A 15,364-nucleotide genomic window follows, 5' to 3' on the forward strand; every position below is an offset into this window, starting at 1 on the left:
AATTGCGACGCAGCTGAACATGTCGTATGGCAGTGTGTTCGCCATTGTTCACGAGGACCTTGGATATCGTAAGCTGTGTCAAAGATGGGTCCCACGTCTTCTCACCGATGAGCACAAGGGACGACGTTTCCAACCCTCCCTGGCATTTTTGCAACGCTATGCCGCAGACGGCAACGGGTTTCTGCGGTGAATCGTCACAGGTAACGAAACGTGGGTCCACCGCTTCACCCACGAAATGAAGCGAACATTAATGGAATTGGTGCGGTCCTCATCACCACAACGAAAGAAGGCCAAGGTTCAACCTTCAGCCGGTAAGGTTATGGCGACAGTGTTCTTTGACATGGAGGGTTTGCTGCACGTGGAATTCATGCCGAAAGGAACGACGATCAATGCGGCATCGTATTGTCAAACGTTGCACCGGTTGTGCAAAGCGATTAAAGAGAAGCGCCGGTGTGATTTTGTTGCACAATAACGCAACACCTCACATGGCCCGCCAAACGAGAGAACTGCTGCAGCTTTTCAAGTGGGAGGTCTGGCAACATCCACCCTACAGTCCTGACCTAGCGCCCTGTGACTTTCATCTGTTCGGTAAGCTCAAAACAGAGCTCGGTGGTCGACGTTTCCAGACCGATGAGGAGGTGAAGGCCACTGTCTCTGAACGGTTGCAGAACGCTGGAGGAAATTTCTATGCATCCGGCATCGACAAGTTGGTTGTGCGTTCACAGAAATGTTTGGAGTCTCCTACAAACTATGTGGAAAAGTGACGTTACAGTGTATGTCATTATAGCCGTGTTGCTGTTTTATATGTGGTGTAATAAATGGCCATAACTGGGAAGTGCAACTTATTTTCTGATCTGCCCTCGTAAAAGAACTTAATCCAGATTAGGAATAGAAAATACAAATCAGTTTTTGGGTTTCTGTGAAAAATGAGTACATGAAAGAGGTAATTCAACCAAGTAGCAAGCCAAAGGGGTCAATAAAAGCTTTCAAATTTCCGATGATGATGATGCTTGTTGTTTAAAGGGGCCTAATGTCTAAGGTCAACAGCCCCACTTTCAAATTTCAATCTAGAGCATAAACTTTAAACTTTGAAAGGAGAGAGAAGGAACAACACAGCCTCATTCTAACTTAGAAAGCAACAAAATTATTTTTAAAAAAGCTCAGTTTTCTGGACCAGAGCTCTAAACAAGAAAACCATACAGTATGCCTAAAGATATTGAACAGGAATGAGTGTCAGAGTTACTAAGGAGAATTTAATTTGCCAATCAGGACTATTCCTGTTGCCATCCCATTTTTCCAATTCAATTACTTTTTAGAACCAAGCATAAAAAGAGTTTGACAAAAATACAATGAAATTTCCTATTGTTCACATTCTTTCATATGACTGAAAATGAATAAACAAATAGCACTTGGCCATCAACGTTAAATAACATGCCTTTGTTACTTGTTGAGGCCCCCTGGACCACGTTGTTCATAACACTGGTGAGCTTTCTTCTTAGACCACTATTCCTTAATCTTTGCGCTGTGGGTTGCTTTCTGTTCCTGAGTCCGCTTCACTCCCACTCCAGGACGAAGTGTTTTAGCTGTCAGTGACTGGAGTGTGTTGGATTTTTCTGATCAGCATTCTAAATTTATCCCTGTTGAATATATCATTGGGATATATTTTTAAAAATTCTAGGTCTTTTTGAAGCAGTTTTGTCCATTTGGCATTTGTCCTCTTCCCTCCAGAAAGGGTGTTGAAGATTCTTCAGGCCAGTCTCTTGTTGTCTATTCTGACTATATGACCGTAGAAGGTAAGTCTCCTCTTTCTCATGGCTGATGTTATGCTCTCTAAATGTTGGTAACGCTCGTTGTTATGCCTATTTCTATATTTACCTCCCTCTTTGATGGGGCCCATGATTTTTCTCAGGATCTTCTGTTCTTTCAGTTCCAAATTCCTGAGTTGTCCCTTTTTGACCATGTTCAAGCATTCTGAGGCATACAGTACCGAAGATCTTACTATGGTTTCATAGTGTCAAAATTTGAGGTGAACGAAAAGGGATTTGGACTTGTGAACATTCTTACAGAGATGGAAAGCTCTCTCTAGTTTGGTATACCTGGCTTTCATGGCTAGATATTCCCTAATGTTCAGGGTCATCCATTCTCCGAAATATATGTAGGAGATAGTCTTCTCTATTACTGTATCCCCATGTGGGATTGAGTTGGGTGTATCCCTGATATTGGTGATGAACTCCGTTTTGTTAATGGCAATCCTCAACCCTATTTCAGCTGCAATTTGACTGAGGGAGGAGAGTTAGTGTGTAGCTTCCTCCATACTTGATGCGAGGAGTGTGACGTCATCTGCGAAGGCCAGGCGATTGATGTTTAGCTTGTCCTTTTGAAACCAATTTTCAACCCCGAGTTTATTGGTAGAGGTTCTGTTCATTCACGAATGACCTTCTCTAGCATGCAATTGAAGAGAATAGGGGATAAACCATCCCCTTGCCTAACACCTGTTCTGATATCAATGATTTTTGATAGTTCCCCTCTGAATTTTACCTTTGACTTGGTGTTCGTCAAAGTAGCCCTTACGAGATTCAGGGGCTCATTATCTAGTCTCAATTCAGCAAGGGTCTGAAAGAGAGATTATCTATGTAATCAAAAGCTTTCTGGAAGTCAACGAAAATTGCCACAAAGCGTGAAGAGCTCATATTCTTGTAAGTGACATTGGTTTTGAGGTTCAGGATCCGTTCTGCACATGATCTGGATTTCCTAAATCCAGCTTGATGCTCTCCAATGCAGGAATCCAACTGAGCTTCTAATCTTGAGAAAAGTATCTTGGAAATTATCTTGTAAGTCACCGAGATGAATGAGATTCCTCTGCAGTTGTTTAGATAAGATTTTGTCTCCCTTCTTGTGCAGAGGGTGGATGATGGCTGAGATCCAATCACTAGGTAGGTTCTCTGTTATCCAGATGTCATCTCCTCCTCCGTTGGTGGGAGGGAATTTGGGTGCGAAACATCCTTTATTTTAAAGAATAGTTTCTCTCTGAGTTCCCCTGAATTGAGGAGGTTGTTGAAATATTCTGCTAGGGCAAATGTGCAATCCACATTGTTCATATTCATCTTCCTATCTGGTCCACGGAGGTGAAGTGTAGGGGATGAGTACGGGGGTTATTTGGGCCCTGAGGGCTTGGTAGAGGTCTCTTCCTTTGAAAGTCTTTCTCTGCTTGGTCGATAATGTCCTTGTTGTATTGCCTCTTAGAGATTCTGATGACTCTGGCAGTGGATTTCCAGTTGTTACGAAGTTTGTATAGTTAGCATTGCTCTTATTACTGTTCCAATTGAGCCATGTTTGTCTTCTCTCTGCAATTGCTTTATCACATACTGTGGTCCACCATTTATGTTTGTTTCTTCTGGTTGACGGGATGGTTTTTGTAGTTGGCCTTCTGCAGTTGTGGTCAATCCATTTTCTCCTCATTGTCAGCTAAGGCCCCGGTAAAGTCATTGTTATCTTTCAAAATGGTCGCATTGAATTTTGGAAATTTTGACTTTCTCATCTGAGATCTCTAAGTCTTCTGAGAATTAAATTAATTTTGACCATAGACAAGTAATGCTCTAAATCAATGTCTGCATTTCCCAGGACTTTGACATTTAACACGTATTTGTTATTTTTTCTGCTAATGGCAATATGGTCAAGTTAGAACTGCCCAACATAGTGTTCAGACACCTCCATGTCTTCGCAGGCGTTTAAAAGCAGTGGACTTAAGTACTAGTGTCAGATTTTTTATTATGGACAGTTGAGTTTAGGTTTTAATTACCAACGAACCGATAGGCCTATTGCAAAATGAGTTTTACCAATAATTTCCTCGTTTAATTCTTCATGAGAGTGTATCAAACTGTTTTGGAAGGTTCATTAATTACTTTTTATTTGTGCTTGTAGTAAATATTTTATGCGTTTTTGGCTTCTTCCCTAGGAACCACTCACTTAAAAATATATACATGGAAAACTACTTGCCTGATGACGATGAAAGTTTTACATGTTATAGCCACATTTATTCATAGTGTAACATTCAAGTTAATTTTTTTCAACCACCCCAAAGAATGTTCTTATTTTTCTACAGCAACTTTTCCTCAGCCCACGATAAATATGGAACAAGAAACTTGGGCTTGTTTCGAAGCACTCAGTTGTGGTTAATAATAAAAATAATGTTATTTGTTTTACGTCCCACTAACTGCTTTTAGGTCTTCGGAGACGCAGTTGTGGTTATCAGAAACTAAAACCACTGTAACCGTACAGTGTGATACTGAATTTATGAAGAATAATATAGATGGGAAGTTATTTGTGCGCTGGACCGTGCGATTAACAGCACATGGGGTTGTTAGATACTACAACCACAGTTATTTCATTTGTAAGGTTATGTAATTTTTTTCAGGAAATCTATTCATCAATATCTAAACAAAACCATTTTGGATGATTTATTACTTGGGAAATATGAAATAATATTATGAATAGCATTATAATTCAGAAAGAAGAATTTTACATATTTTTTTACTAATTCTGTTGTGAGACTAAAAAGAAAGAAACTAGCACATATAAAAGAAAAAGAAAGAAACATGAGGACCTGCAAGATGTAACAAAACAGATTCTAAAAATATATTAGTGGAATTAACCATACACAAATATAGGAATATGCTATTATAAATACTGTATTCTTAATATTCATTTAATACAAGCATTACTATAACATTAAATAGTATATAGCAACCGTCATATTGTATAACCAATAATAAAAATTCTTTGTAGAAATTACGTTGATATGTACATAGAAAATTCATTGTAACACATCATGTAACAAAATCACATAAGAAATGAAGTTTCCATCTGACATGAAAAATGACAAATTGTTCCTTCCATTATATAATCCAACAAAAGTTCTTTACAAAAATTGTCAACATTTATATATATAATATATGTTATATGTACATATGCAGTTATTATACAGGTTATGATATATAAAGAGTGAAATTAGTTTCTCTATATGAGCATATAGTATAATGTAACCTACAGGCCACTATTATGTGAGTATTTGTTATGCACCAGGCACAATCAGTTTGTCATCAGGTTGAGGGAACATCATGCTGAGGTTGCACTTTGGATTTTAACTGAGCAGCAAGAGCAGCATTTTCTTGTTTCATTTGTTTTAAGTCTGCAGAAACTCTTTCCAAATTGGCAGCAACATTTTTCGCACCTTCAATCTCGATCTGAAAACAAGCAAAATTCCTATAATTATTCTGGGCACATGAACAGCTGTGGTGTCAATATTGAGGTCAGATTTTATAAGGGGGGGCAATGCCTTCCTCATTCCTTAACTGATAGAGGAATGCTCATCTACATCTAATAGTATGGTACTTTTAGAAAAAATTATGTTCTAGCATCTCAAAGAATTTTTTTCATTGGATCAATTATTTTAGGTACAGCACATCATAATTACACAAGAAAAAGAAAGAATATATGTATGTATGCATGGTGATTATCATATAGAGTATATAAAAGGGAGGTTGTCTCATAAGTCATGGCAACTGTGTTGTATCTTCCGAACATGTAGGAGGATGGTAACTCTAGTATCGTCATTGTCGGCCGCTACTCGTTTCTAAGAATATGTTTTTCTCCTGCAATTGTTCTTAAAGTCTGTTGGCTCTGTGGAGATGTCGCTGATGAATGATCAAGCCAATCTTCGCATGAAACATGCAGCCACACAGGTCACAACTAAAGGTGGGTGGAGGACGAGGTTGGATCCGATGTTGTTTCCGCTTTTCATGGGTTTGAATTTCTTGTCTGCGACGTGCCTCCTCAAAAAATGAGATGCCTTCTGCAGCAGCTTCGCGCCAAAGAATACGGTTTTGTGGAGTTGGTTGCCCAGGTGTTAGAATTTATGTTAGTGCTATTCATAGTCTTCTTAAGCTGGTCTTTACAATGTTTCAAAAGAGGTGCATTCCACCAACTGACCAAGTCTATATGCATTGATGACTACAGTAGATAACATTATGCTGAGAAGTTAGTATGCTACTGGTAGTGCTCCAGGATGGATGTAAGTAATGCTGAACAGTGGTCATACGTAAAAATTGCAGCTCTCTGTGGCAGATATGCACATCAGTGTCATGTGGAGCTAACAGAGACATTGGGTGATGGTGGTTTGCCATGTCAAAACTGCTAAGGCCTTCAAACCTGGATGCATAGCAATTGTTGAACTGTTGCAGAGTGTATGTCTCGTGTGTGCTCGCAAAGAGGTGGCAATGGCTGTTATCAATGACAGGCACTGTGCTGACAGTGTTAAACTTTTACAACAGGTTTTACAGACATGCAGGATTTGTGTACATAATTATACTACTGTTTGACTTCTATTCATTTATCTTTCGATTACCCCTTGCCATTAGCTACTGAACACAGATCCAATTTTGCTGCTAGCATTATGAAGCACCTTCTTCATATGTACATTACAGACGTTTTATAGGAAGAAATAACACAGTTGCCATAATTTATGAAACCATGTGGTCATGGTAGTCACATGTACTAATTTCTAATACTCTCCAGCAGTCCTCGTCAAGATGAAATGACATAAGCGGGATAGGCACCTGCACTTTTAAATTTATTTTATTTTTTACAATTGGCTTTATATCGCACCAACACAGATAGGTCTTATGGCAACAATGGCAGAGGGAAGGGACAGGAGTGGGAAGGAAGCAACTGTGGCCTTAAGGTACATCCTCGCATTTGCCTGGTGTGAAAATGGGAAACCATGGAAAACCATCTTCAAGACTGCCAACAGTGCGGTTCGAACGCACTATTTCCCGAATGCAAGCTCCAACTGCACAGCCAACTCACTCAGTACAGTTTTAAAACAGTGAAAAGACTAAGTGGTGCCAATACTGTTGGGATGTCCTTGTTGTCTTGCTGTTGGGCTGTCTCTCAGATTGGTGTAATCAAGACTTGCACAGTGTGATGCACTATAACCATTCATATATCATTCTGCAACTAGCATGTCACACATCTCTGCTAATCTCTAGCCCAACCCTTTTCTCGTTGAAACAGGTTTTATAATTCATTACTTCAACAGCTTCTTCGTACAGCCAAGACAGAATGGTAGTTTCCTTTTAAAAAGAGTACAGGAAACCAGATGAGTACCTGAGTGAAGGAGAACATTTCTCTGCTTTACATCCTAATAGAAACAGCAGAAATGAAGACAGCTGATGAGTATCCTCAACACCCTCTGAAGGAAAAGGGTAGACACATGTGAGAGAACTACCATTCATTTCAACAATTACTGACAGTATCTGCAAGATTTAAAATCCACAAAATCAAGAATGCCTAAACCATAAACAAAATATAGAAACAATTACACTGACTGAAGCATAGATATGTACTGTAATCCCTATTTTTATGTGAAGGTTTACCTCAGAACCACCTAACACAGTATTAACTTAACACAATGATGAAAGAATATAGCTTCATTTTCATCTCGTTCTAATCAGAAAAATCTTGGTAGAGAATTCTTCAATCACAAAATAAAATTGATTATACCACAGTCCTGGCTGTCACCCACCAGTATCATCCAAGTCTCTAATGAAAGTTTCTGGAAATAATAAATGAAGAAATAGAAAAAAAGGATAGGGGTTTTACAGATTAGCAGAATATGGTGAATTTTGTTCACAAGAACAGCTCGACTGGTTCACATGGTGTAAGTCTTGATAATAATCTGTATGAGAAAAGCAAGCAGACAGTGGTTATTACCACCTAGCATCCTAGCATACTAATTACTACAAAAGCATGGACAACCATTCTAACCACACCACACCGGGCTACTGAAGATTACTTGAAATATTGACATAATGGGTAGTGTGAATAAAAATGAGCACGCACTCTTCACTCACAAATTTAGAGCAGGCACTCGCAATGAGGTGAATAAAAACTGCCGGTCAGTAGCAGTCACTCACAGCAGACCTGTGACCTTGAGCACACACTCCAGTCCCTTGAGCAGTAGAGCGGGCGCTCCAGATTTCTGGTGAATAAAGATAAAGCAGGCACTCTTTCCAATAAGCGCCTGCTCATGTTTTCTTGAGCTAATTCCGTATGTGACTCCAAATGATAGTGTCAAGTTGCAACAGCATGGCAGAGTTTATGGTGGTAGTTAATCGGAAAAGAAAATTATATGAACTTCGTAGAGAATCACCTCAACTTGTTTACAAAGTGTTATATAGGTCCAGTAGGGAGCATGCTGAATGGTAAGCGAAGCATTTCCTTAACCACTCCGAAGACACAAGAGGTGGTGCACTAACAATCAAAGAAAAAATTAACATCATCTTGCATTATGTTGGTGACTATGGGTTTCAGAGTGGAGTTGGTGAAGACATCTCGGGGCACTGTGTCAAAAACATTTTTGCAGTTTTGACATGAACAGAAATGAAAACAGATTATTAGATAAAATTCCAACAAATGTTGCTTAGATGCAGGAAGCATAGGCTGAGTGGCAAGAACGTTTTTGTTTACCTTCTGCTGTCTGAACTGTAGACCGTACTCATGTACAGATTCAGAAGCCACGTGTTCATGGGAATGACTACATTTACAGAGAAGGTGTCCCTAGCATTAATGTACAGGCCACTTGCAATGGAAAGGAAGAGTTCAACCAGTGTAGATGTATCACAGCCCAACTCTGTCCATGACTCACGAATTTGGAGGAATTCCGATGTTTGCAGAGTTATGACGCCTCTGTTGGAAGTCGAAGAGATGAGAACTCCTGCAGATCTGGATCCTTAAAATATACATTCAATTATCAATATACTATTTTCATCATAATTAATGTTTATTATTTACGTTATACCACTTTCCTCAATTTATTAATGTCACAATTTTCAGGCTATGATTTCAGACGGCCGGTGATATTTGTGGAGGATTAATGATGCCTTTATTTTCTTTCTGTATGAATTATTTTGTATCTTCTTTGACCTCACTATGTTTTTCTCTTTGTACGAAGTGAAGTGTAATAAAGAAAACTTGTGTTGACATATACGACATAAATTGGTGCCGAAACCTGGAAAGTTTAGGGAAATACGGAATGAATTCCGAAGATACACCAACACGAGATGACAAGTTTGAAAACTTTCACTACTTAACTTCAGAATTGGTGAAGAAAGTGAACGAAACTGTTAACATTTGTATGCAACGAGCTTCACATCATGATCACAGGGGAATCCGCCAAGAGACATCGAGAACGCTGATAAGTATCCAAATTACCTATTTGAATTACTTTGAGATATTATACAGGAGTTATTCATTGAACGTTTGCCAGCTAAGAGTTGATTTGAGGTTGTATAGCTAAATGCTAGATTATTTTATTTGCGAGAGAGTGGCCAGTAATATTGAATGGAAAGACCAGCCATCCTGTTTTCTTAGATACGAGTACTAAAGGAATCTAAGAACATATATGTGACTTGCGGCTATATATTGGATACCTACAGCAACATAACAGACAAGAACTCCTCTTGCAGTCTGTTTAAAGTAATATTTCACGAGTATGGCAGACGAGAACGGAGACAAGGCGTTAATGTTGATGAAGAGGAAACGAAAGACAGTGCGAGCAAACATAACCAAATTCAGTAATGACATTACAAAGGCAGTGTCAGATGCAGAAATAGATCACAAATATAACCGGACGAGATTGCAAGAGACCTTAGACCAATGCATATCCCTCGATAATGGCATTCATAAACTTCGATCAGAACGCATATCCCTCGATAATGGCATTCACAAACTTCTATCAGACGCCGAATATGACGCAGACGTCATAGAGTGTGAGAAATACAACCTGTGTCTGAAAAGTTTGGTGAATGTTGCCTAGGTTGTACACCGAGCTAGTTCGGACGATGTGCTCGCGCATACGCATTGCGAGACATAACACCAAGTGCCCCCTATCGGTCAACTCAACACAGTTAAACGGAGTTGAACGCTGCAACACATTGCACGGAGTCAGTGTGAGGACTCGTGTCATTGCACAATGGAGTGAAAAACGGAGCAACGCGTTAACATGAAGTTTTGCTTCCACCTAGGCAAAACGGCAACAGAAACACACGCAATGTTAGTGCAAGTTTACCACGCTCAAGCAGTGAGTAAAAAGTGCATTTTTGACTGGTTTAAATGCTTTCGAGATGGAAAGGAAGGTGTTGAGGGCGAGGGGCGTTCGGGTCGACCAACCACAAGCACATCTCCAGACAACATCGAACGAGTGCGACAGATGCTTGTGAATGATCGGCGACTGTCCTTACGAATGATAGCAGACGAAATGGGTATAGGCAAGGACAGTGTGAGGACCATTGTTCACGAACATTTGAAATCTGGAGGTGTTGAAAACCATCATTACAGGAGATGAGTTGTGGTGCTACCAGTATAATACAGAGACCAAGAGACAGTCAATGGCGTGGTGTTCAGCGTCTTCTCTGCCTCCCAAGAAAAGTCAGTGCACAAAGTCCAGGATTAAGACAATGCTGATCACCTTTTTCAACAGCAATGGTGTCATTCATCAGGAATTTGTACCCCAGGGTACACCTGTCAACGCGGAATTCTATGAGGGAGTTTTGAAATGGCTACTGCAGTGCATCAAACAGGTTTGGCCTGAACTGCACCAGAGTAGACAGTGGAAGCACCTCCACGACAATGCCCGTGCGCACACCGCGTTCCACGTGACCCAGTTTCTCGCTGATTGCCAGGTGACTGTTCTTCCGCAACCTCAGTATTCTTCAGATTTGGCACTGGCAGATTTTTCTTGTTCCCCCCATCTTAAATTAGCCCTGAAAGGCCACAGGTTCAACAATATAGCAGGTATCCAACAACGCATGACAAGGGTTCTCCGGGAGATTCCAAAAGAAGCATTTGCTGCCAGCTTCCAGCAGCTTTACAGTCAATGTCAAAAGTGTGTTGTAGCTAACGGAGATTACTTTGAAGGCCAGTAAAGGAGTTTTGCGTGTAACTTACGTTGTCTTTATTTCAAGAGACCATTCATCAAACTTTTCAGACACAGGTTGTACATCGAGGTCGCGAAGCGCGAATATTTAATTTGACACGCGTCATTCGTGACAAAATTATTTGAATCATTTGGAAATATGAATCTTGACCCTTCCAGACCTTCATCCACAGTACCAGAGCCATCACACTTACCCATCACACACTCTGTAAAATTACCCACTATCAAACTAGAAGCAATCGCAGGAGATGTAGAAAGATGGTCCCAGTTTTGGGAGCAATAGCAGTCAGCGGTAGACAACAACCCGACCATCAACACTATCGACAAGCACGTCTTCCTTCATGGATACCTGGAGAGAGAACCTAAGGAGCTGATCGATAGTATGTATAGCGGTGACTGCAGACGCATACGAGGAAATCAAGAGGATTCTTATTGGACGATATGGTGACAGAAATCGCATCATCCAGACGCATCTGGATTACCTGGAGACCATGTGACCAGTTCGCGATGCCATGCCCGACTCCCTCAATTGTACATATATAGCATGTAATAGATGTATTCAGGCTTTAAGGGCATTAGGGGAAAATGTTGGCCATAACGGGAGAATGCTAACCCCCAAACTGTTACGTGCATTTCAGGATGATATCTGTAGAAGGTGGATCATCTACGCGCAGAGAGAGAAGGTTTCTGAAGTGCACATAACAAGGAATTCCTCAATGAAGAAGTGGAAGGCGCAATGACGGCGCAGAAAATCAAAGGAGACAACGCAATCTCAAACTCACATTACCCAACTGCTGCTGCCTTGCAAGTCACTACTAGGACGGGCCAGATGGCCAAGAAGATGAAGACGTCTCCTTTTTGTGTTCTTTGCACAGGGAAAGACCATTGGGCTTAAAATTGTGTCAAACAATGCATAGACAAGCTGAAGTGTACTCAACGATGCTTTTTGTGTCTAAACAGAAGTCACACCTTGAGAAACTGCAGCAAGAAGAACAAAGTATCCTGCACTAAATGTAAGGGACCACATCACATCTCCATCTGTGAAGGACAAGTGGGAGTAACTGTAGGGAAAATAGATGTTAGCATGCCGAACTTGACATACCTCCAAACAGCTTGATTTTGGGTCATCGGACCAACCAGTCTTCGGAAAAGAACACATTGCATTCTGGACACCGGAAGTCAGTCAAGCTTCATCAGCTCGGAACTGGTAGATGATCTGAAGCTGAAAGTCATTGACCAGAGAGATCTGTCAATCACAGCATTTGAAGCACCATTAAGTACATCAATGACTCGCAGATTGGCCAACTTCAGCATGAGTGGAATGTGGACGAAAGATTCCGTGCGAATCTCTGCATTCGAGAGTAGGAACACGTACCCACCACACTCAATCGTCCTACATGATATCCAGAGTCTATCACGCCTTCGCAAATTGCAACTAGCAGATCCTCAAGATGATGCAGACGATCTGTCGATTGAGCTCCTGATAGGAGGAGACCAGTACTGGCATGCGATGAAGGATGAACAGCCAATACGTATCTCGAGTTCCATGGTACTTCTTCCCTCTAGGTTTGGTTGGATTCTTAGTGGGAATAAGTCTGGTACTACAGTGAATCACGTGTCCGTAAACCAGGTCAGTATCAATGCAGAATTACTAACTTCCGAGGACAATCTATGCAAGTTTTGGGATCTAGAGACACTAGGGATAAAGGAAGATCAGCAACGAGCAATCACTGTGAGACAATCTGCAATCTTGGAAGGCTTTCACGAGTCATTCAAATGGAAGATGGAAGGAGGGTTGTCTCACTACCAAGGAAGGAACGAGTAATACTGCACTCGAATCGCAATAACGCTGAGAGACGTTTTGATTCACTGAAGAACAAACAAAGTTAATGGGAACGAACAGTTCCGAGAGGTATACCACACTCTAATGACCGACTACTTTGCAAAAGGACATGTAGAGATGGCCGCCGAGGCCGAATCGGTTACCGACACCTTCTATTTGCCTCAACATCCTATAAAGAAGCAAAGAGACAGCAAGACAAAGTGGAGAATATATTTTGATGCTTCATCTCATGAAAGGGGTTCCCTATCACTCAATGATGCTTTGGAGGCAGGGCCTAATCTCCTACCAGAAATTCTGGCAACACTACTCCGCTTACGACTCTACCGACTAACTTTAATTGGGGACAGAACCCAAGCCTTTCTGCAGTTGTGTCTGGATAAAAATGACAGAGACTTAACAAGATTTCTATGGTTTAGAATGGAAAGAGGGGAAAACTAAGATTGGAAGACAACTGACAACACTGTAGTATAGAGATTCGCTCGCTTGTCGTTTGGACTTACATGCAGCCCATTCCTTTTATCAGCTACGTTACATGAATTGGCTTCCGGATTTTGTGACAAGTATCCCTTGGCCACAAAACTGCTATATCAAGGGACCTTCATGGATGATTTCACAGCCAGTATAGAAGACAATGAAATCATTGCTGTGTACTACGAGATAACAGGATTTCTCCGAGAGATATACATGCCAATAATTAATGGTTATGAATTTCATGTTTTTGGTCCGTATTGAACTGAGAATAATATATAAGTAATAATAATAACAACGTAAACGTTTCCACCTTTTCAGTACTAAAATATATTCACAAAATTATAAATTACACGGTACTAGTTTCGCCAAAAGTGATCTTTGCTCCAATACGGCTGATGATGACCCCTAGATGGGTTGAAACTAGTACCGTGTAATTTATAATTTTGTGAATATATTTTAGTATTGAAAAGATGGAAACGTTAACGTTGTTATTATTATTATTATATATTATACATGCCAATGTCAAAGTGGGCAACCAACTCGGCACTGTTAAAGGATATATGGAGAGCCGAAGGGCATGAGGGGAAGAGAGAGACACTAGTTTTGGGTGTTAACTGGAACATGCACACAGACTGTCTTCTTTTCAACCCTAAAGATGTCATCGGAACGCTAACAGAAGAGCCGGCAATGAAGAGACAGGTACTACAAGTTACAGCAAGATTTTACTATCTGCTTGGTTTCCTGTCGCCAATATCAATTACAGAAAAAATCCCATTCCAAGATACTTGGTGTAGAGGGATAGCATGGGATGATCTCCTACCCAAAGACCTAGCAAGAAGGTGGCAAATCTGGACTTCCAGCCTCATTCATTTGTCAGCCATTCAAATCCCTCGATGGACAGGATCTTCTTCTACAACGTCAGAGAACTATCAAGTGCATGTATTCTGTGATGCTTCGGAGAGGGCTTATGGTGCCGTACTTTATCTCAGAGTGGTGGAGAGCAATACAGTCTTGGTACACTTGGTTTGCAGCAAGAACAGACTATCACCTATCAAGTGAGTGACCCTCCCAAGACTTGAACTCCTTTCAGCTCTAGTGGGTATAAGATTTCTAAAGTATTTCTGTCAGTCTACAGGATATGATATCATGGGGGCAACACTATGGAGTGATTCTATGGTGACACTAGGCTGGATTCACAATCCAAATAGATGGTAACCATTCGTCTCCAATCGTGTCACGGAAATCCAGCAGAGCTCCAATCCTGCACAATGGCGAAACTGTCCAGGTGAAGACAATCCAGCATATCATGGGGGATGTTAGCGAAAGAGTTGCAGAGCTCACGATGGTGGCACGCATCACGATGTCTTGTCAATGCTCCCAACTCCTGGCCTCAACACTCGGTGTCTAACACCATCCCACTCTCAGAGGCACAAAAGAAAACCAAGTATTAACAGTTAGCACATGGGAAAGTCCCATAGATGCCAGTCGATTCAGCTCGTATTGGAAGATGATTCGGGTCACGGGTTGGATTCTAGGGTTTAATGAAGAATGTTCGAGCATGGAGAAACACGACGGTGAATTAACTGCCACGGAGCCGGAGACTGAAAAACTGCGTTGGATCTACATTGTACAACTGGGAAGCTTTGGTGCAGAACACGCATGTTTACGAGAAAAAATTAATCTCCGATCTAAGTCCAAAATTGCACGCTACAATCCCTTCCTGGAGGGAGATCTCATCAGACTCGGGGGACGCCTGGATCATGCAGACCTGACATCACAAGAGAAGAATCCACTCCTCCTCGACGGACCCCATCAATTTACAAAACTGTTAATCAAGCAGATGCACATCCATCTACAGCATCTGGGAGTAAGAATTGTGCTGTGCGAACTACGCACGCAGTACTTGATCTTAAAGGCATGCCGGTCCATTAAGAAAGTCATTCACGCTTGCCTCCCTTGCAAAATTGCCAAGAACCATCGAGGAGACGAAACAGAAGCACCCCTACATGTGGATCACATACAATTGGATTTCGCCAGTCCACTATATGTCAGGGTGG

At 41.0% G+C, this 15,364-nt stretch overlaps 1 protein-coding gene across 1 annotated transcript in view; it reads right to left on the minus strand.

The window, feature by feature from the left end:
* Positions 1-4,557: 4,557 nt before the first annotated feature.
* The window catches only part of LOC136875768 (coiled-coil domain-containing protein 22 homolog), a 111,031-nt gene continuing 100,224 nt past the window's right edge, over positions 4,558-15,364 (minus strand). Inside the window, exon 11 of the mRNA XM_067149359.2 lies at positions 4,558-5,243. Within this exon, the coding sequence (XP_067005460.2) occupies positions 5,100-5,243 (144 nt within the window). The 3' untranslated portion in view covers positions 4,558-5,099. The remainder of the gene's footprint in view (positions 5,244-15,364) is intronic.

Source organism: Anabrus simplex, chromosome 1 (assembly GCF_040414725.1).
Source record: "Anabrus simplex isolate iqAnaSimp1 chromosome 1, ASM4041472v1, whole genome shotgun sequence".
In the NCBI taxonomy this organism is placed as follows: domain Eukaryota; kingdom Metazoa; phylum Arthropoda; class Insecta; order Orthoptera; family Tettigoniidae; genus Anabrus; species Anabrus simplex.